We start from the raw sequence: 20,842 nt of genomic DNA, 5'->3' as shown, positions 1-20,842 counted from the left end.
CGGATAATTGCCGCCAGACTGCGGGCGCCTCACACGAACGCAGCCATTCGCTAGCGCGCCACCTAGCGTTCCTCCTGATCTAGTTGCTTTCCTTCAACAAGTTAATCATGATGCCTGCCAAAACAATACTCCTTTTAATTCCATCCATCTGCTTTGTGTGTAGTTTTTAACATTTCCCTCTCCACTAGTCCAAGAGAGAAATCTTCTCTTGATTATTTGCATCTAACTCACTGACCTCTTTAACTAGCTATCTAACTACCCAGTGTTATATTTCCTTTCTAGTTCTCTATGTCTCTCTGCTTAATTCAGTCTGGTTTTCACTGTCCTCTCTCCAATGAAACTATGTTTCTCTGTGGGCTCACTTAAGTGTTCCAATACTTTCATATAAGAGGACAAATCCGCATTTTTTATTAAATAAAAATACAATTCAGCACTTGGATATTGATTTACTCACACATGGAATTTCTCTGTGAGCAAATCTTCTGAAAATTATGGATTCTTTCATCCCCTCCTTTGATCTCTCCTGTCATTTCTATACTGAGGGTTCGCAAATGCATTCCACTTGCCTCTTGCATACGTACTGAGTTAATGGTACTATCTCCCATTTCTCAGTCCCTTCCCCTCATGAGTCACCTCTACCTCCAGCGTCTATTCCTTTTCCTCCAGCTTCCCGTCCTCTTGCCACCTCTACTTGCAATAATACAATACAATGCATAAAGCGAGCAGCTACCTCTGAGGAGGTGTCCAGGCGCTAAATGTAGGCTTGATCCTCGACCCACTACTGTCTGCATATTTCCCCCATTTCATATGTCTGCTGCTCCAAGCCACAAGACAAATGTGCCAGTTCCTGACTTACAATGCCTAGACTACTGCTCATCCCTCGATGTGGAACATCCAACCTGCTCCTTGGCAACTCTGAAGCCTATCATCAATTCCTCTCATCATTGCACGTGTTGCTTTGAATGGCTACAAAAAGCCACTTTCTCAGTAGAATACCCTACGTTCTAAAGCAAAAAGTCAGACCTCTAAGAAGGTAAATTTATTATGGACAATTCGAAAACCATACACAGCCAGGAAATTAAATGAAATATCTGCAAACGTGTCCAGAACGACATGCAGACTCCATTGAGTGTGTGCTGAGCTCACTAGAAGGACAAATACATCTAGAAAAAAACATAACAAGAGCCAACTCATCAGGAAAACTTTGGTAAGCCCTGGAAGGTGCTGAACAGCTACTCACATTAGGTGGCAATGTTAATTAGGAGTCGCTTGCAGAGGAGCCAGGATAGCTTGGCACATGAGAACGCTCATCATCTAGTACAGAGACTGATAAGAGGTTCTGAGCCACAAACATCTGTATGACCAGTCTAATTATTCGGTCACTAGAACCAATGTCATGTTAAAAATGGTTTAAAAAGTGCACATTCACCAGTGGTTTCTTGGCCCTAATTACTGGCCGTAATTGCAATCTAGGCTTGATCTTTCACCAACTTGATCCACTATCTTGGAGCACGAGGACGTAATATGCGCAGGCGTCCTCCTTGCTTATATATGCGGTGCAGGATTGCAGAATTATTCAACTAAACTGGTGGCCTTCCCAAGGCACATGTGGCCCGTCAGTGAATCTAGATACGACATGTAGACGCCCTCCGGCTGAAGATCTACCACAAAAAGATTGCGCCTCACAGATTTGTGAAAAAAGGCTCTCCAAACCAGCCCATTTAGTCACATAGAAAGGCCTTTTTAACCATTTCACAAGGCTTGCTAAATCACAGAACTGGCCAAATCTGAACAATAGATTATGCCCTGGTCAAGCTAAAATTACAGTCTGAATCAAATTTACATGCAGGAAGACAAAGACACACACACACACACACATACACATCCCACATCACCTGCTTATATTTCCCACCTTCTGCTAAATTTTTCAACTTATGGACTACATGCTTCCCAATTTTACCACAGTCTCAGTAGAGATAGTATAAGTATAAACCATGAAACAATCTAATTAAGTAAATTATGCCAATCCTGTTAAAATTATTAATATTGTGGAGACGTCAGAGGCACACAGGAACATTATTTTTGCAGAAATTATGCAAATATACACCTTGTATTTAATCATTTACTATAATTTCCGTTTACAGCTCTTGCAGTCAGCTAATCCCATCGATGAAGACTGTGCTATACCCCGCAGGAAATAGAAAAATATTCTGAACTACTCACACATGGCTTTATTTTGGAGATCTCGATGATGAAATAGACACATGCTATTGCTCGTGGAATGGGCTTCCGACATGTTGGCAAACTCCACCTGGTTTTATAATGGTACCTCTTGCAGAACTCCAGCTCCTCCTCTCGCAGAAAGTCGGTGCAGTGAAGCCAACTTTCATGGACCTCCCATGTCTGCTCAACACAAAGAGAGAGTAGTAACAATGGCCCGAGACACGGTCCTACCTTTGTTTCTTCGTTGAAGACTCTCACATTTCCAAACTGAATGGTACATTGAGACTCATCAGAAGCAATACTGAGTGATACTGACGCATTGTCTACTGTGGTCCGCCCAACAGCACCATGAGGTGCTCTGGTGACATAATACACGAGGCCAAAGACCAATTGCTTTGTTAATTTCACCAGAATCCCAAGATGGTGCTGCTGATGGATAACACAAGTTATCCCTTATGTATTTTTACATTACATATTTCTTCTAGTGCAGTTAGCATGGGAAAAGTGTTTTCTTTCAGACAGGGAAATTGAAAACTGTAAATGACCTGGTGAAATCGTTTGGGTGACTTTAATTAAAGGAGAAACATGTATGCAATTCAAACGGTGGTTTAGTACAAATGTCTTGTTTTGTTAAAAACATATTCTATTTTTAGAGGTGAAAGGATTTTGAAGTCGCTGTATTCAACGCCAGCTAACAGTGAGCCCTGATTGCAACTGGAGAGTTTAAGTGTTGGTTACTTTTAGACCAGTCAATCAAAAAGGATTTATAGAGCGCGGCTAATCACCTGAGAGGGTATCTAGGCGCTGAAGAGGTTGTTGATTAAACAAAGGACACTACAAAGTTGAGTATAGTAGCCTGTGGCTGTCACCCTATGTGCTTGAAGGCTAATCTAACGTCAAAGAAATCCCACTGAGCCTAGTCACCTCACTGGATGGAAACGATATTGCAGTATACTGCTGTCATATCTGAACAATATGGCAAATAGTTTGTGGATATGACATTATCCCTGCAAAATATAGGTCTTGAAAACACTTGGAGGCTTATTTACAAGCCCCTTGTGCCACCGGTGCATCACTTTTTCCCAGATAAAAAGTGATGATCCAGCGGCGCCAGGGGCTTGTAAATAAGCCCCTTATTGTGCAATATAAAAAGTCACACTTGTAATATATTAACATCACAAATATTTTGCTCTTTCATTAAATATGCTCTTATTGACCTTGTTTTCATCCATTCGTTGCCCTTAGGACGAGACTACAAATGTAATTGAATTTACTCAGAAAATACCTCCCTCGTTGTGTGGTCTGTTAGTTAGATTCTTTTATAACTACAAGAACTACAATCATGTCTGCACACCATGGTTGGTTAGCAACGTAAACTTTATTGAAGACGATGGTAAATAGCTGGTCTCTTAGCTTACACTGATGTAGTCTTCAATTTGCTTAATTCCTTTATTCACTGTGAAGTCTTCACAAGAGGTCCACTTAATGTTCCTGATCACATAGCTCTGGTCTGAAAAGAATACACAAATACATCTTTGCAGCAGCAATTAGGGCAAATATTTTGCGTCAGCATCCCTTCAACATGACAACTATCTCAGTACCTTTATCTCGACAAAGCGGCGGTTCTTCCAATGCCATTTTCTGACGCAATTCCAAATTGTGTAGGTATTCTAGTGCATTTCGTATGGCAGTTTCGACTATCATGCCTGCCTTTTCATTGATTGCCAACATCATTGCATCGTCCTCCTCCATTTTTTTCAGCTGTCGAGAACAATGTATGAATATTTTAATAAAGGATAAACTTTGATTACATTTATAAATTCTGTATACTTTACAGTTGATAGAGCTAGAACATTTATATAACAAGCATTTGCAATGCAATCGGTCTCGCTTTTAGGACCTTATAGGTATTTAGCTATGCAGCTCATTAGCCTGGGTGCTGAAACATCTCCTGTTCTTTAACATGGAGGGAAAGTAAGCACTAAACTGCGTGACACGCCAGGTATGGGAACACATGGAGAGAAATGTTGCCTTTCACCGGGAAATGGTATAGCACTCGCTACTAAAAGATAAAGCAACGTTAAGTCGGCGAGCCAACGCATGGATGCTATTGCATTCCTACACAAAATCAGAGCCAGCCGCATATCTGGGTCTTCCCTTTTCCCCCTACTTAAAAAACAAGTTTTTAGAGTTACGTATGGGGAAGTTGCCCTCTAATGCAGACTTGCCCCGCTGGAAGTACCAGGGCTCAAAAGCATGCACTCTCTGTGGGTCACCCACACAGGATTTTATACATCTAATATGCATTTGCCCAGCCTTTGGTTCGCAACGCCGTCAACTGTTGAAGAGACAGTTCAATGAAAGAGGCATCCGCTCCTGCAGAACTGCCATATTAAAATGTCGACTCGAATGACCCGCAACTTATTTGCCACTTAACAACATTTGTAATCAGTTGTAAGAAAGTAATGACACAATGAAATTGGTCACAAAGTCGCTTAGTGGTCATTATCTGTCTTTTTAACAACAATTGTACTGTAAGGAGGAATATCAATACATTTGAACAAATAGTATAAATAAGGCAGTGTCTCACCTGTTCATATTGATTTAAAATTTTCATATCGAATGTTTAAAGAAACAGATGCAACTATAAGTTTTAACATGTTTATACGTCTGTGTGCTTTAACGGCACAATTTATTAGGTGTTTTTGAACATTGCTCTGGGTTTAATTAACTAAACAATAAAAAAATCCAGCTTCCAGCCTTTCAGTGGGAAATGGTACAGTCCAAAACTCTGTTTTTAATATAAAATCAGGGCCTTCGTGGTCATATCACTGAAAATACAAGATTTGAAAAAAATATTATTGTCTACGGGTGCTCGCGGAAGACAATTTCCATGGACTGGAATGTAGGGAATGCTAAAGTGAATCTGGTATTTTACTGACCTCTGCTGGTCGTTTTCTATCAAGAAAGTTAAATAGAGGCAATAGAACAGAAAAAAAAGTCCTTAAGCGGAAGCAGACAAGTCCTAAGGCTGATCTCCAGAGCCCACAAAGTACATAAACATATAAGTAAATACTAAAGTACATACAAGAGGTCCTGAATGCTCGACCTTAACGAAAATGATAATTTGCCTTGGGTATTAACATGAAAATTTACTTTAAAATGGCATGTAGTCGAAATGTGCTAATTGCACGAGGCACCCCTACTCACTGGTAGACTGTTTTCCTTTAACAGAGGCTTTAGAAATTGCTGAACCACGCACAAATGTATTTGATAGCTTGACCTTAATGTGACTTGCTAAGATTTTGTCATAGCTGCAGAATGTTCCAAGTTTATATAAAATGTATTCCTTTCTTAACCCTTCCTATGCTCATGATGGAGCGGTTCCGTCATGAGCCACGGTGGGCGTGTGCTCATGACGGAACCACTACGTCAAGGCACCCACGCATGGGAGAAGCACCGGCACTCCCCCCATGGGCAACCTATCAACTTCCTTCCAACACGGAAGACAGCGGAAGAGATTCTGTTGCCACCCCCGACCCCCCGTGGCAAACCCCTGACGTCAGCGCGCACAGCGCGCACCAACGTCTTCAGGAAGCCCATGACGTGCTGGAAGCCATTTGCTTCCAGGAGTCCACAGGAACAGGTAGGTGTTGCTGCTTCCTGGGGTTGGGGGGGGGTGTTCTTTGTGCATCTAGCATCGGGGGAAAGGAAACGCCACGATCGTGCAGTAGAAATGCCCCCACTAGGCACTGGGGATGTATATTTTTTAAATGGAAGCAAACCTCTTTTTTAGGCCTTTCTGCCCCCAGAAAACCACACTGGGCACCAGGGATTATGTTTTTTGTGTAACAGAAGCGACCCCTTGGGCAAGGGTTGTTTCCAAGGGGGTGAAATAAACTGGCTGTTTTTTCTGCCTCCCCTGGGGCAGATCGGCCTGTTTTTTTGGCCTTTCTGCCCCAAGGGGGAAGGGGCAGAAAAACCCCACTAGGGACCAGGGATTTTGTTTTTGTGTAATGGAAGCAACCCCTTGGGCAAGGATCGCTTCCAAGGGGGTCCAATTAAGTTTATCTTTTTTCTGCCACCCCCTCCCCCTGAGTCAGAGCGGCTCATTTTTGGCCTTTCTGCCGCCCCTTTGGGGGCAGAAAACACCAATAGGCACCAGGGATTCTTTTTGTATTACAGATGGAAGCGATCTGCTTGTTTCTTTGACCTTTCTGCCTCCAGGTGGGAGGGGGGGCAGAAAACCATACTAGGCACCAGGGATCTATTTCTTTTGCAAGGGGGCAAATTTCTGTCTACTGTTTTCCGCCCCACCTGGGTATAGATCGGATTGGCAGAAAACCCCATCAGATCTCTTTGGCAAGATCACCCCCCATTTTACTCTACCCTATTTGAAGGCCCATATGGCAGATTGAACATTTGGATAGTGACATAGTGTGTTATAATGTTAATTGTTTTATTTCTTCTGAATTGCACTTGTAATGTTTTATTTCTCTTTTTTATTCTAATTCAAGACTTTTTCCCTCTATACTGATGTTCCAGATTGCGGTTTCGTCACTGTAGGTCCTGCAGTTTGTGTAGTTGAATGTGTTTGCTAAGAGAAATTTTATTTGTACTATTACTCTAAATGAGTTTCATTTCCCTGCGTGAATGTGTTTTTTGCAAATGGTGTAATAATAGCAGTATGTTTGGCTTTTGTTTTTTGAGTGTCAAAATCTTTTTGCATTTGTGCTCGATATGCATTTTGTTGTCTTGTGAGTAATTGGTTTATTTTTTCTCTCTAGTGGGATATCAATGCTTTTTGCTTGTCTCTGCAGAGTAGGTGCTGGTGGGAGTAGCTATCTTTGGCAAGTGAGTCATATTGTTTTTGAGTATATAGATCTTATTTTAGACAGTGTTGGTTGTTGTTGACTTGTTTGTGAAGTCTCCTTTCTTTGTAAGGATTATGGCTAGCCGCAGGATTACTGCTCAGCAGGTTGTTGGTATGCTTTTAAAGTCTTCCTCTGACTATGGTACAAAGACTGACTTTGCATCTGAGGCAGAGGAGGGAGTGGTAGATTCTGGCAGTGATTTTTCTATCCACGAGGAATCATCGGATGATGAAACCACTATTAGTGCAGATGAAGTGCCTGTCTTAGAGGAGGACATTGATGTGCCGATAGTGTAGCAAGAGGCATCTGGGTTGTAGCCTCGGGCTGCAAGGCTTCCCATTGGAAGTGCTGACATTTGAGTTGCCCCAGGCATGGTGCAGCCAGCACTGCCAGACTTAACTGGTGTTCCAGGGTATAAAGTGGATACTGAAAACTTTTTTCCAATACATTTTTTACAGTTGTTTATGGATGATGTATTTTTGGCAGAGATTGTTAAGCAGACTAATTTATATGCTGAACAGTATTTGAGGGACAACAATGCCAGTATCAGGCCCCACTCTAGAGCTACCCGGATGGGCTTGCTAAGGAAGCCACCAATGTCTTCATATTGGTCTACTAGTCCTTTAATGGCAGTGGTTACATTTCTGGCAATCATGAGTCATGATCGGAATTTGCTTCTGCTTCGGATGATGCATTTTGTCGATAATGGTTTAGCGTTGCCACAAGATCACCCTGATTGTGACCGTCTTTTTAAGATTTGGCCTCTCATTGATCACTTTGTAGATCTATTTTCTGAGATCTATGCTCCAGGGAAAGAAATAGCTGTGGATGAGTTTTTGGTCTTGTTCAAGGGCTGCTTGGTTTTTAGACAGTACATTCCTAGCAAGAGGGCACGCTATGGAATTAGGATGTATATGCTGTGTGATAGAAGGACTGGCTATGTCTCTAATTTCAGGGTGTACACCGGTAGGGATTCCAGCATTGACCCCCCGCTGCTGTCTGTCCACTTTTGCAGTGAGTGAGATAATTGTGCAGGAACTTGGTAGAGGACTTTTTAACAAAGGTCACCATTTACATGTAGATAACTTCTACACTGGTGTGCAGTTGTTTAGGGAATTGGCCAAAGTTGACACTGTTGCTTGTGGCACAATCCGCTCTAATCATAAAGGTTTCTCAAAAGATCTTGTTTGTCAAAAGCTTGTGCAGGGACACTGCAGTGCATTGCGTAGTGAGGAACTTCTAGCTGTTAAGTTTGCAGACAGGAGAGATGTCTACATGCTGACTACCATCCATGATAAAAGCACTTCATCTGTGAATGTTTGGGGTCAGGTTGCTGAAGTGCACAAACCTGCATGCATTTTAGACTATAATAGGCACATAGGGGGTGTTGATAGAGTAGATCAGAGGTTGGAACCTTACACTGCTCTTCAAAGACTTACCTTTGGTATAAAAAGTTGGCTATCCATCTTTTCCACTTTGCAACCTTTAATGCTTTTGTTGTATTTAAGGATTGTTGTCCCGAGTCAACAATGACTTTTGTTAAGTTTCAGGAGTCTGTGATAGGCAGCCTTGTTGTAGTGGAACAGACAAGTTTTCCTAGTGTTAAGAGTGGTGGACTATGTGGCTAGATTGAAAGATCACCACTTTCCTGATCACATTCCTCCCACGCCCTCAAAAGACTTTCCCAGTAGGGGATGTAGAGTCTGTTGGTGAAGAGGTACACGGAAGGAGATTCGCATGTACTGCCCCGAGTGTCCTTCTAACCCTGCGCTGTGTGTGCCTGCTTGTTTTAGAATATACCACAAGCAAAATAATTTTTGAGAGCATCCATGAGTGGTAAAGTGAACTGCCTACTCTGTGGAGTTTTATGTTTTTTGTTCAGTTTCAAGGTTGGCATTAGTGCAATGTATTTAGTTTCAGATTTTGTGTTAGTAGATTTGTATCTGTTTACAATTTGTTTGTGCTTTCTTTTTTGTATAAAACAACCCTAAATGTAATGGCGGTGTGTGTAGGCTGGCACTTGGCTTGTATTGTGTGTGGACTGGTGCTTGGCTGGCGCTGTGCGTGGACTGGAGCTTGCCTGGCAGTGTGCGTGGGCTGGCACTTGGCTGGCAGTGTGAATGTACTGGCGCTTGGCTTGCGGTGTGCATGAACTGGAGCTTGGCTGGTGGTGTGAATGGACTGGTGCTTGGCTGGTGGTGTGTGTGGACTGGCGCTTGGCTGGCAGTGTGTGTGGACTGGCGTTTGGCTGGCGGTGTGAATGGACTGGTGCTTGGCTGGCGGTGTGCGTGGACTGGTGCTTGGCTGGCGGTGTGCGTGGACTGGCATTTGGATGGTGATGTGTGAGTAGTGACTTCCTGCTGGTCACTACACACACTAATAGCCAAACGCCAATCCACGCAATCCATCAGTCGGTGTGGTTGCTGTGTCAGGCATATAGGCGTGTGAAAGTGATAGGCCCTTGAATGGCACTGTATGCTGATGTGAGTGTTGTAACGTGAAGGGCCCGTGGCTGGCGGTGTGAATGGTTTTGTCTGTGTCACACGCATGAAAGGTGTATGAATGGCCTGTAAAGAGGTTGGTGACTTGTCGTGGCTTCACAGCTTATGAGCTGTGAGTCAATGGTTCAGTTTCTAGTCCTTTCAATTATTAACAGTGCCTTTCATTTTTGTGAAATCTCTTGTTAATAAAATTGTATTTACTAAACCATCTCTCACCCTCGTGCCAAATCCAACCAGTATGTGTGTGTGATTGAGGAATAGATGGTTGTGCAGTAATATTTGTCTTTTCTGTCTTTCTCAAGCAGGGTGTACCGTCTTTTTAAGATTCGGCCTCTCATTGATCACTTTGTAGATCGATTTTCCGAGATCTATGCTCCAGGGAAAGAAATAGCTGTGGATGAGTCTTTGGTCTTCTTCAAGGGCCTCTTGGTTTTTAGCCAGTACATTCCTAGCAAGAGTGCACGCTATGGAATTAAGATGTATATGCTATGTGAATGCTTTTTGTGAATGTTGTAATGTGTTGAGTCTGTTCCTCTTAGTGTGAATGGTCTTGTGTGTATCACGTACGAAAGGTGTGTGAATGGCCTGTAAAGTGGTTGGGGCCTTGATGTGGCTTTATAGCTCAAGTGCTGTGAGTCACTGGTTCCGTTCTTTGTCCGTACAATTATTGACAGTGCATTTCATTTTTGTGAAATCTCTTGTTAATAAGATTTTATATACTGGACGCCTTTCTGCATTTTTGCTGTGACCTGGTTGGAGTTGGGAGCTTGGAGTTTGCCATCAGCCATCAACCCTGCCTGCCTGACTTGCTACACCTGGGCCGCTCTCCCCGACCCCTCCCCCCTCTCACCGAGCATTTATTAGCTGTTTTTTGGATCTGGCAAGTGGGACGCCTTTCTGCATTTTTGCTGTGACCTGGTTGGAGTTGGGAGCTTGGAGTTTGCCATCAGCCATCAACCCACTTCTTGCGGAACCCGCTCCGCGGGTCCCGCTGCGCTTGGAGTGCTGCCTGCCATTGTTTACAGGGGGATGCTGAGGGAAGGATATTGGTAGGGGCTGCGAGCGAGCGCGCGCGCTGCACTGGGACTACATATCCCAGGAGCGCCCGCCTGCCTGCCTGACTTGCTACACCTGGGCCGCTCTCCCCGACCCCTCCCCCCTCTCACCGAGCATTTATTAGCTGTTTTTTGGATCTGGCAAGTGGGACGCCTTTCTGCATTTTTGCTGTGACCTGGTTGGAGTTGGGAGCTTGGAGTTTGCCATCAGCCATCAACCCACTTCTTGCGGAACCCGCTCCGCGGGTCCCGCTGCGCTTGGAGTGCTGCCTGCCATTGTTTACAGGGGGATGCTGAGGGAAGGATATTGGTAGGGGCTGCGAGCGAGCGCGCGCGCTGCACTGGGACTACATATCCCAGGAGCGCCCGCCTGCCTGCCTGACTTGCTACACCTGGGCCGCTCTCCCCGACCCCTCCCCCCTCTCACCGAGCATTTATTAGCTGTTTTTTGGATCTGGCAAGTGGGACGCCTTTCTGCATTTTTGCTGTGACCTGGTTGGAGTTGGGAGCTTGGAGTTTGCCATCAGCCATCAACCCTGCCTGCCTGACTTGCTACACCTGGGCCGCTCTCCCCGACCCCTCCCCCCTCTCACCGAGCATTTATTAGCTGTTTTTTGGATCTGGCAAGTGGGACGCCTTTCTGCATTTTTGCTGTGACCTGGTTGGAGTTGGGAGCTTGGAGTTTGCCATCAGCCATCAACCCACTTCTTGCGGAACCCGCTCCGCGGGTCCCGCTGCGCTTGGAGTGCTGCCTGCCATTGTTTACAGGGGGATGCTGAGGGAAGGATATTGGTAGGGGCTGCGAGCGAGCGCGCGCGCTGCACTGGGACTACATATCCCAGGAGCGCCCGCCTGCCTGCCTGACTTGCTACACCTGGGCCGCTCTCCCCGACCCCTCCCCCCTTCTCACCTATTCGTGCATATATTACGGGCTCTGCTCTTCCGCTGCGCGGGAGCGCGCGGGAGGGCGCTGGGAGAAGCCCGGGACAAGGGCGGGACCGTCTGTGGCCGTCAGGGGCCAAAGGAGGCCGGGCTGGGCCACCCCACTGACGAGTAGGACTCGAGATCTGTTTCTTGTAATTCGTTGTTCTCGGGACTCCATTGATCCATTATATTGTGTGCCCCACTGTGTTTATGTACTCGTAAAACCTACCAATAATGTCTCACATGTTAAATACTACCAGCTTACCACCTCCCCATTCTGAGGGTGGTACGACCATTCTAGGCCCCTTGGACAAATTCTTTTCCAATCGTTCCAATCAAGATATAGACAAAGAGATCTCACTGGCGGAGAAACGTGCAGACCGTAGGCTGTCCATTGAGCTTCTTAAAAGCTCTATGGAAAAAAGGTTGCCGCAAGCCTATCCGGCATTGGTAACCCCTCTGTCCTCTATAACTTTGCCTGGGGTGATTGAAATACAAAACACTTCTCCCTCTATTTTGGAGATTGAGGACGGCCCACTACAAAGATTGGACAATGCCACTCTGTCCACATCTTTACCTTTAGACCCCATTGTTCATTCATCTACAGTGAAAACCATAATTAAAACTAGTATGTCAGGCCTAAAACCATGTGTAAAAAGGAAAAGGATTACTGCCCCAAGGAAACTCCATCCTTCCAAACCCCCTAACAAGGTAAGAAAAGTGGTAAAAAACCCTTTATTTACACAAAAGGCACACAGTGGGGTAAGTGGAAGTGGCGACTTACTAAATGAGGGGGACAATGTAGTTATAGAGAGTTCTAATCCACTATTTAGTGATCCCCAGGGGAACGGGTTGGCTGCGAACATTCCTCCAATAGACTCATTGATACCTGAGCTGGAGAAATTACTAAGGTTGCTTCTGACACCCATAGAGGCCAAAGTAAATAAGCTAATGGATCGATTAGACCACTTTGAGCAGGCCACCTTGGATAATTTTTTCCATACTAAGTCACTAATTAAATTACAGCCCAAGATAACTGAGTCTAGTAGGGCTGAGGAAATTTCAGAAAAAGTACAAAATCTGCCTGTTGTTGTAACACTCCCCCAAGCAGGCTGCACTATAAGTAAGACCCAGGCAAAGGGACCAAGTCAACCGCTTATTTCACCAGAGCAGGTCTGTCCGAGCACTAGTGCAAGGGAAAAAGCATCTAAGGTCCAACACCCTATGGTAAAGGACAAGAATAAGACGGGCCTACAAAACAGCAACATTGTTGCAAGTAACCATCGGCCAATGCCAAGTATTTCCAATCCAAACATAAATATTGGAGCAGAGGGCCTTAATGGCCCCAGGACAACTAAAGCTTTATCCTCAAACCCTCAGCAAAAATCAAATAGCCCTAACCCTTGTCCTAGTGTCCCGGTTAATAGACCACCACCGACTTATTTGGAGAAACAACCCCGAAAGATTCCTCCTGTGAATCTTACCCCGGATTCCCACCCTTTCGTGGCGGTTCTCACTAATGTTCCACCTCTTTTAGTCGGTCAAGGAGAAAACTTCCAGATGCTCAAAAATAAAGTAATGCACTGGTTGAAGGAAAATAGACCACTCCCGGGGGGGCTGGACGGGTTGATAATAGGGGTAAGGAGGATCGACTGGATTGGGTACACCAGTAAAAACTTGGGGGGTGACTGTATTATCATCAATTTTCAAGACCCCAGGGTGGCTGGTTGGATTACAAGGCAGGGCTGGGGTATAAGTAGTGGTGGAATTGGTATCGTGGATCTTTCTTTTTTCTACCCAAGACAAACATGCTTACTAAAAGGTGGGCCCATGAATCTAAATAGTTCCACCAATCCTCCGTTGGTAATGATTGCACCCTCACCCTCTACCCTACTGCAATGGCAACCCCAAAATATTGGTTCAAATTATAATAGTCTGGAAGGCACTGAATGTTTGAACTGGGGATATTGACCAAAGTTTAACATAAGGGGATGCCTTCCACACCAGAAGCCAATTTGGGTCCCCGAAACCCCGGAAATGACTACTGATGCTGTGTTGAAGGTAATAGAAGGCGATGAAAATGTTGCATCTGTAGAGGAAATTACCGGGGATTTAATGCAAAACATGAGTGGTGAGGTGTTAATGGAACAGAATACTGTGGACAATGCTCACAATTTGGGAGATGAGGATGATGGACAATTGAGTCCCATGGGATTGCCCATTTCTGATATAATGGGTAGTGATAGCCCTGCTATGGAAAGCTTTGTATCTTGGAACGTTGCAGGATTGGGGAGTAAGTTGATGTTACAATCGTGGGCCGACTTTATTAACGGGTTTGAACTGTGTTTCTTCCAGGAGACTTGGGCCTGTGATCCTATTTACCTCCAAGGCTATCTAAATTTTTCAATCCCGGCATGTCGAGGTCCTAGGGGTAGACCCAAAGGAGGCCTCACAGTTTGGATTAGACAGAGTTTCGGACTTACTGTGAAAATGTGGGACTTGGGCTGCAGAGATATTCAAATGCTACGAATTTCCTCAGTAGAGTGGGGTGTGATAGATTTATATAATGTCTATGCCAGAGGTTGTAATAACGGGAGTTCCCCCACTTTAGAGGCTCTATTTAATTTTCTGCAATCAAAGTCCCTTGGAAACAGAATAGTAATAGCTGGGGATTTAAATAGGACTTTTGAGCCTCTAGACAGTACCGAAAACCCATTAGGACAGGAAGAGGACAAACTATGGGGTGTTCCCTCCCTGAATCTTGCCCCTGTCAAACGTTGGTCAAAAGATATTCTTTCCTTAAATGCTATGTGTTTAGAATATGGGATGCGTGCCCTCAATGGTAGAACAAAGGGAGATAAGGAAGGTATGTGCACATATGATAATGGTCATAATAGAAGCAGGATAGACTACGTTATTTGTAGTCTTAATCTTTGGCAGGGGGTTTGTGACATGGAAGTTAAGGGCAGGATAGAAAGTGATCACAACCCCCTCTGTGTGACCCACACTTGGTGGAAGCACACTCAGCCTTATCTACATGCTAGTAATGGGTTGCTCCCAGACATGGCGAATAATATGCGTAGATTGAAATGGCCCTCGGTATTGGCGAATGCAGCCTCCATGGATTTTATTGGGTCTGAAGTGGACAAAGCAATTGTTTCCATGGAATTAGCTAGTGCAACACTGCCAGGATCTAGGGCGATCACTGAAATCCATAACAATCTTTTCGCCACCCTAAAACCATATTTTATGAGAACATGTAAGGGTAATCGCACAGCTTCCTCTAAACCAGCAGGGTGGTTTAACAAACAGTGCAGGGCAGCCAGATTAACACTGGGTAATGCTATTAGAAGCAGGGACAGTGTAGCAATCAAAACTGCCAGGAAGCAATACAATACTAGCATTTTCTTGGCCAAAAAAGACTGGGATGAGAAGCATTGGGAGGAACTGAAGGAGGCTTCTGGAGCAAAGGATTCCAGGCTTTTCTGGAAGATAGTAAAGTGGGGCAGAGGCGGTACCCCAAACAAACCGGATAATAATGTTGCTGAATCCGATTGGGTGAATTACTTTAGGCCCCAATATGCTGAAACAAAGGTGGGGGGTGGTGGGGATGTAATCTTGGCTGTATTTCCTAAGGATGATCTGTTTTCCTCCAAGGAAGTTGAATTTGTAATTAGCTCCGTTCAAGGGGGTAGGGCCCCGGGATTAGACGGGATACCCTCGGACGTTTTTAAAAATGATAAAGATAGGTGGGGCAGATATGTGCTCCTATTGGGGAACGCAATTGCAAAGGGTGCGCAAGTCCCGGAACAGTGGAGGGGAGCCATCATTATACCCGTCCACAAAAAAGGAGATCGATCCCTTCCAGCTAACTACAGGCCCATAAGTTTGATTGCCACCGTCCAAAAAGTAATTGGGAAGATGGTGGTAAACAAACTTATGGACTGGGTGGACGAAAATGATTCTCTTTCCCCTTTTCAGGCAGGCTTTCGAAGGGCTACCAGTACCATTGACCAGGTGTTTCGCTTCACTATGCTACGGTGGGGGACGGTTCTTCTTGGTGGGGGCAGCCTGTATGTCGCTTTTGTCGACCTGCGGGCTGCCTTCGACCTAGTCCCAAGGGGTAAGCTCTGGGCAGTGTTAAGTAAGATAGGCATTCCCGCAGAATTGCTTACTTTGGTTATGAGGTTGCACGAATGCAATTTTGCCAAAGTACAGTGGGGGTCAAATGGCCAATCCTCTACTGACTTCCCTGTGGAGCGTGGGGTGCGCCAAGGTTGTGCAATGGCGCCCTTGCTCTTCACATTATATATCAATGGGATAGTCAGCAGGATGCAGGACGCTAGTGTGGATGCGCCTTCGTTGGCGGGCATCAGGGTTCCGATCCTGATGTTCGCTGACGACACTTTGATAATATCCAAAACCCCAGCTGGATTGCAACGGGCCCTGAATGTTTTTGATGACTTTTGCCAGGAGCATGGCCTGGAAGTAAACATAGGCAAGACCAAGCTGATGGCTTTCTCCCAAGGACAGAAGCCTCGCCCTAGGATACACTTGAATAATATCGGGCTTGAGGTCGTAAGGGAGTTCACCTACTTAGGGGTACAAATCGCAAGTAATTATGGTTGGTCCCACCACATAGAAAAGGCGGTCCTGAAACATCAGCAAATATCGGGGGCCTTACGGGTGGAGCACAATAGATCCAAAACAAAACCCATAAAACCTGTCCTCGCTGTATACGATGCTAAGGCAATAGGATCGGCCTTATATGGGGCGGAGCTGTTTGGCTTTGACAACTTAACCTCATTACAGATAGCTGAGAACTGGTTTCTTAGGGGCATTACGGGATTGCCCCAGAGTACACCATTAATCCCCCTTAGTCTTGACCTGGGAAGAAGATCGGTAACCGACCGAGCCAGACTGCGTCCCATCTTATACTGGAGGCGACTTTGGTCCACCCCTGAAATTAGGCATTATGGGGAAGGCTTCCTGGCAATAATCAAGAGTGATACATTCCATAAAATATCATGGCTAAAAAACCTAAGGGTATTGCTAGGCGAACTAGGTCTTTCTAACCTTTGGGACAATCCGTCGGGGGAAGTGTTCCCAAGCAAAAATATACTTAAAGCACTATATTGGGAATGGATAGATGAGAGGCTTTGGAGAAGGGTTAAATCTGACTCAATGGGAGGTCGCTTTTTGGAAAGTAAAATGTGTCCTGCTTTAGAAAATTACTGGGACAGTATAACTGTTCCTATGGACAGAAAGTTGTTTTTCCAATTAAGATCTGGTTCCCTCCCGTTGAGAGATCTAACAGGCAGGTGGAAGAGTTTGAACACCCAGTGCTGCCCAGCATGCGGCGCAACTAAGGAAAGTGTGGGACACTTCCTATTTGCTTGTAAGGCTTATGCCTCCCCAAGAAGGGTCTGGTTAACCCCTATCTGCAAGAACCTTGGGACATCCAGTGCGGCTGAGGCACAGAGAATTATTTGCACTACTTCTGAGGAGCCTATTGTTATGGGAATAGCAAAGTACCTGGGGTGGGCTTGGTCCATTAGACGGAGAGCCCTTTCTGTTTCTCCTAATGTTTCTTGATTATGTTTTATTTGTATAATGTTTTGTTTTACAATGATTAAGCTTGCGCAACTGTTTTAATGTATTGAATGAAATGCCCTGATTAAGTGTGATGTTTTTATAATATGCATGTTGTGCTTTTATGAGTTTATAACTCGAATAAAGCCTTCTACTACTACTACTATACTGAACCATCGCTCACCCTCGTGCCAAATCCAACCAGTATGTGTGTGAGCTTGAGGAATTGTGTAGTAATATTTGTCTTTTCTGTCTTTCTCTGCCAAGGTGTACATTCCATCTAAGAAAAACCTACCAACTCTAGATAATCTCGTAAACTAAAAACCCATGGCAGTACTTGGTGATGTCTCTCTCGTGGAACCCAACAAGTTATTGTACCCACAATGTCCAGCAAACCTCAAAATGTGACTGTCACATTTTCCTTGCATTACTGTGCCATAATTTTCATGCTTCAGAAAGAAACAACAAATTTCCTAACATGCAATATTTCCCAAAGTCTCCTGATAAAAATGTTACCTCACTTGTGTGGGTGAGCCAAGTACCCGGGACAGGCAAGGGCCCAAAATGTATTGTGAAGACATCAAAATTACCTATCACAAAATGACCTGTTTTTGCAAGGGGGGGTCACCAGGGTTTATGGCCCCAGGCTCGGCGGCCATCTAGGGAAACCTACCAAACCCACACATTTCTGAAAACTAGACACCCATGGGAGTGGAGGGAGGTGTAGCTTGCATTGATCCCTCGACCTTTTCCTACCCAGAATCCCCTGCAAACCTCAAATTTAGCTGAAAAAATCATATTTTTCTCAAATTTCTGTGTGGGAAAGTTGTGGGATCACCGGGCTGACACAAATTTCCTACCTGCCAGCGTTTCCCCAGGTCTCCCGATAAAAATGGTACCTCACTTGTGTGGCTGGGCCAAGTACCTGCGACAGGCAGGGCCCAAAACGTATTGTGGAGACATCAAAATTACCTATCACAAAACGACCTGTTTTTGGAAGGGGTGTCACCTGGGTTTTTGGGTCCAGGCTCAGCAGCCATCTAGGGAAACCCACCAAACCAACACATTTCTGAAAACTAGACACCCGTGTGAGGCCAGGGAGGTATGGCTTGCCTGGATCCCCCAACGTTTTCCTTCCCGGAATCCCCTGCTTTGGTTACACCTCTGCCTCCAGGCCAAGGTCGGCAACGAGACGAAGTTTCTGATGCCCCGCCTCCCCGGTCGGCACCGAAACCCATTATCAAGTTTTCCGGCTCGGGATCCAGTCTGCCAAAGTCCGGCACCGATCCAAAAAGTTCGAGCTCAAAGCCGAAGACTGCTTCAAAGCTGAAATCCTCAACGCCAAAATCGAAAACGGCTTCGGAGCCCAAACCTTCCACTCTGTAAGGTCTTTTCCTACCGGCACCAAAATCCTTCGGTGCCGAAGCCGAAAGAATGCTCCTTTCAAGCTGCAGGATCCAATTCTCGACTTACCCTCCCCCAAATCGGATCCTAAACAAAAGGAATTTTACATCCACATGAAACAGGACATCTTCTTTCCCAATTGCCTCATAAATGCTAACCTGAGTCAGAGGAAATACAATATAAGATTCCTTTAAAGAGGAAAAATGTCAGTACCAACCCTTCCCCTCCTCCTCTTCATTACGTTCCCCCACACCTTCACCACCTTCTTCAGTATTGGAACATTTACTTATCACACCACACAATTCTTCACCCTCACAGTATGCTGATGATGAAGATGATGAGGATATTCTATTACTTGGAAAGACTACACTATTGATCCACCTATAGATAATGACAAAGACCTTTACCATGCAAAGCCTTCCCCTCCTGACGGCAATATAGGATATTTAGAGTTGCTTGCTAGAGCTGCACAATGTCACAGGGCACAACTACACAAAGAATTTCTTGTTTGAAACTTTAAGTGGTACACACAGATCTAGTCAGACTCTCCCTATGTTCAAAGGCATGATGAGACATACTGATGACATCTTCAAAGACCCTGTTCATGCTCGCATTCTGATTTCTAGAATAGATAAAAAGTATAAGCCTGCTCCCTCTGATCCAGTCTTTATAAAGGGACAGTTACGCCTTGAGTTACTTGTTGTCTCTAATGCCCGTAACAGGGCTAATTCATAAACATCTGGGGATGCCCCCTCCAGACAAGGAATCAAAATTAATAGACGCCTCTGGCAAACGAATAGCTGTCCAGACGGCTAATCATTGGTGCATCGCCAACACCCAGGCCCTCTTAGCCAGGTATGATAGAGCGCACTGAGACGAAATGGAGCAATTGCTCCAATATCTCCCAGATGAGCACAAAGCTAAAGCACACGATTTAGTACAAGAAGGAAAGCTCATCTCCAAATCCTCTATTAGAGGTGCCTTAGATTCTGCCGACACTGCAGCTCGAGAGAGTAACACTAGTGTGTTACTCAGAAGACAAGCCTGATTAAGGATTTCCGGTTTCAAACCTGTAGTCCAGCAATTCATTTTAAACACCCCGTTTGATCAGGCATTAAAAAAAATTAAAAAGACACGGAAGTAGCTAAGTCTATGAGAGCTCTACAATCTCCTTGTAACCGGGGCTCTTTCGTCGCTCCTTTAATCGTGGGGGGGTCTAAGACCACATCCTCAGACACCAATGTTTCCTCCTATAAAGGCACCAATTAACCCTCCACAAGAGGTGTCTTTAGAGGAGGATATAGAGGAAACAATGGCAAAGGTAGAGAAAAGCGTTCCACACACCCTAACTCCCTTTCCTCTAACAAGCAGTGACTTACCTACCCTTCCCCCGATCATCTAACACCTGTTGGGGGACGTCTTCTACAATTCCTCCCCATTTGGCAATCTATAACCACAGAAAAATGGGTGTTAGGAATTATCCAACATGGTTATTGCCTGGAGTTTACCACCAATCCTCCAAACATTCCACGTCGTTCTCACAAACTGTTACCAGAACATTTGCACCTACTCAAACAGGAAACCAAGTCTCTCTTGCTGAATGGAGCCATAGAGCCAGTACCATTACAATATCAAGGGTCAGGTGTTTACTCCCTGTATTTTCTAGACCGATTTTCGACCTCAGAGAACTAAACCTCTACTTACTGTCAGAACATTTCCACATGGTGACACTTCAACAAGTGCTCCCACGTTTACAACAAGGCGACTTTATGTCTACTCTAGACTTAAAAGATGCATATTTTCACATTCTAATTCACTCCGCTCATCTCAGATTTGCGATAGCAGCTCAGCATTACAAAGTACTACTGTTTGGAGTCACCACAGCTCCCAGAGTGTTTACCAAATCCCTGGCAGTAGTCGCAGTTCATCTGAGAAGATAGCACATCCATGTATTCCCATACCGGGACGACTTGCTCATCAAAGCCAGCGCTTATCAGAAGTGTCTCCAACACACTCTAGTCACAATTTGCCTACTACACCAACTAGGATTTAACAGTGAATGCGCTGAAGTCCCATCTCAAAAAGCTCTAGCTTCTCCTAATGCAGCCAGAATTCACATTTTTCACTCTCTTCTCACTCAGTTTCAGTCCAACCACTCATTACCAGCCAGAGTCTTCATGCAACTGCTGGGAATGATGGTGTCTTGCAGAATAATCGTACCCCATGTAAGACTTCACATGTGTCCCCTTCAAGAAGCCTTAGCAAGTCA

General features: G+C 44.9%; 1 protein-coding gene across 2 annotated transcripts in view; it reads right to left on the bottom strand.

Annotated features, from left to right (window-relative positions):
- The window catches only part of AKAP14 (A-kinase anchoring protein 14), a 145,012-nt gene that overhangs the window by 46,962 nt on the left and 77,208 nt on the right, over positions 1-20,842 (bottom strand). For both annotated transcript variants that reach the window (XM_085608078.1, XM_085608079.1), the window contains exons 2-4: positions 3,825-3,984; positions 3,642-3,733; positions 2,224-2,403 (exon numbers count right to left, since the gene is read on the bottom strand). In XM_085608078.1, the coding sequence (XP_085464204.1) occupies positions 2,224-2,403; positions 3,642-3,733; positions 3,825-3,975 (423 nt within the window). In that variant the 5' untranslated portion in view covers positions 3,976-3,984. The remainder of the gene's footprint in view (positions 1-2,223; positions 2,404-3,641; positions 3,734-3,824; positions 3,985-20,842) is intronic.

Source organism: Triturus cristatus, chromosome 5_2 (genome assembly GCF_964204655.1).
Source record: "Triturus cristatus chromosome 5_2, aTriCri1.1, whole genome shotgun sequence".
Taxonomy (NCBI): Eukaryota; Metazoa; Chordata; class Amphibia; order Caudata; family Salamandridae; genus Triturus; species Triturus cristatus.
This window is presented reverse-complemented; position numbering and strand designations above follow the sequence as displayed.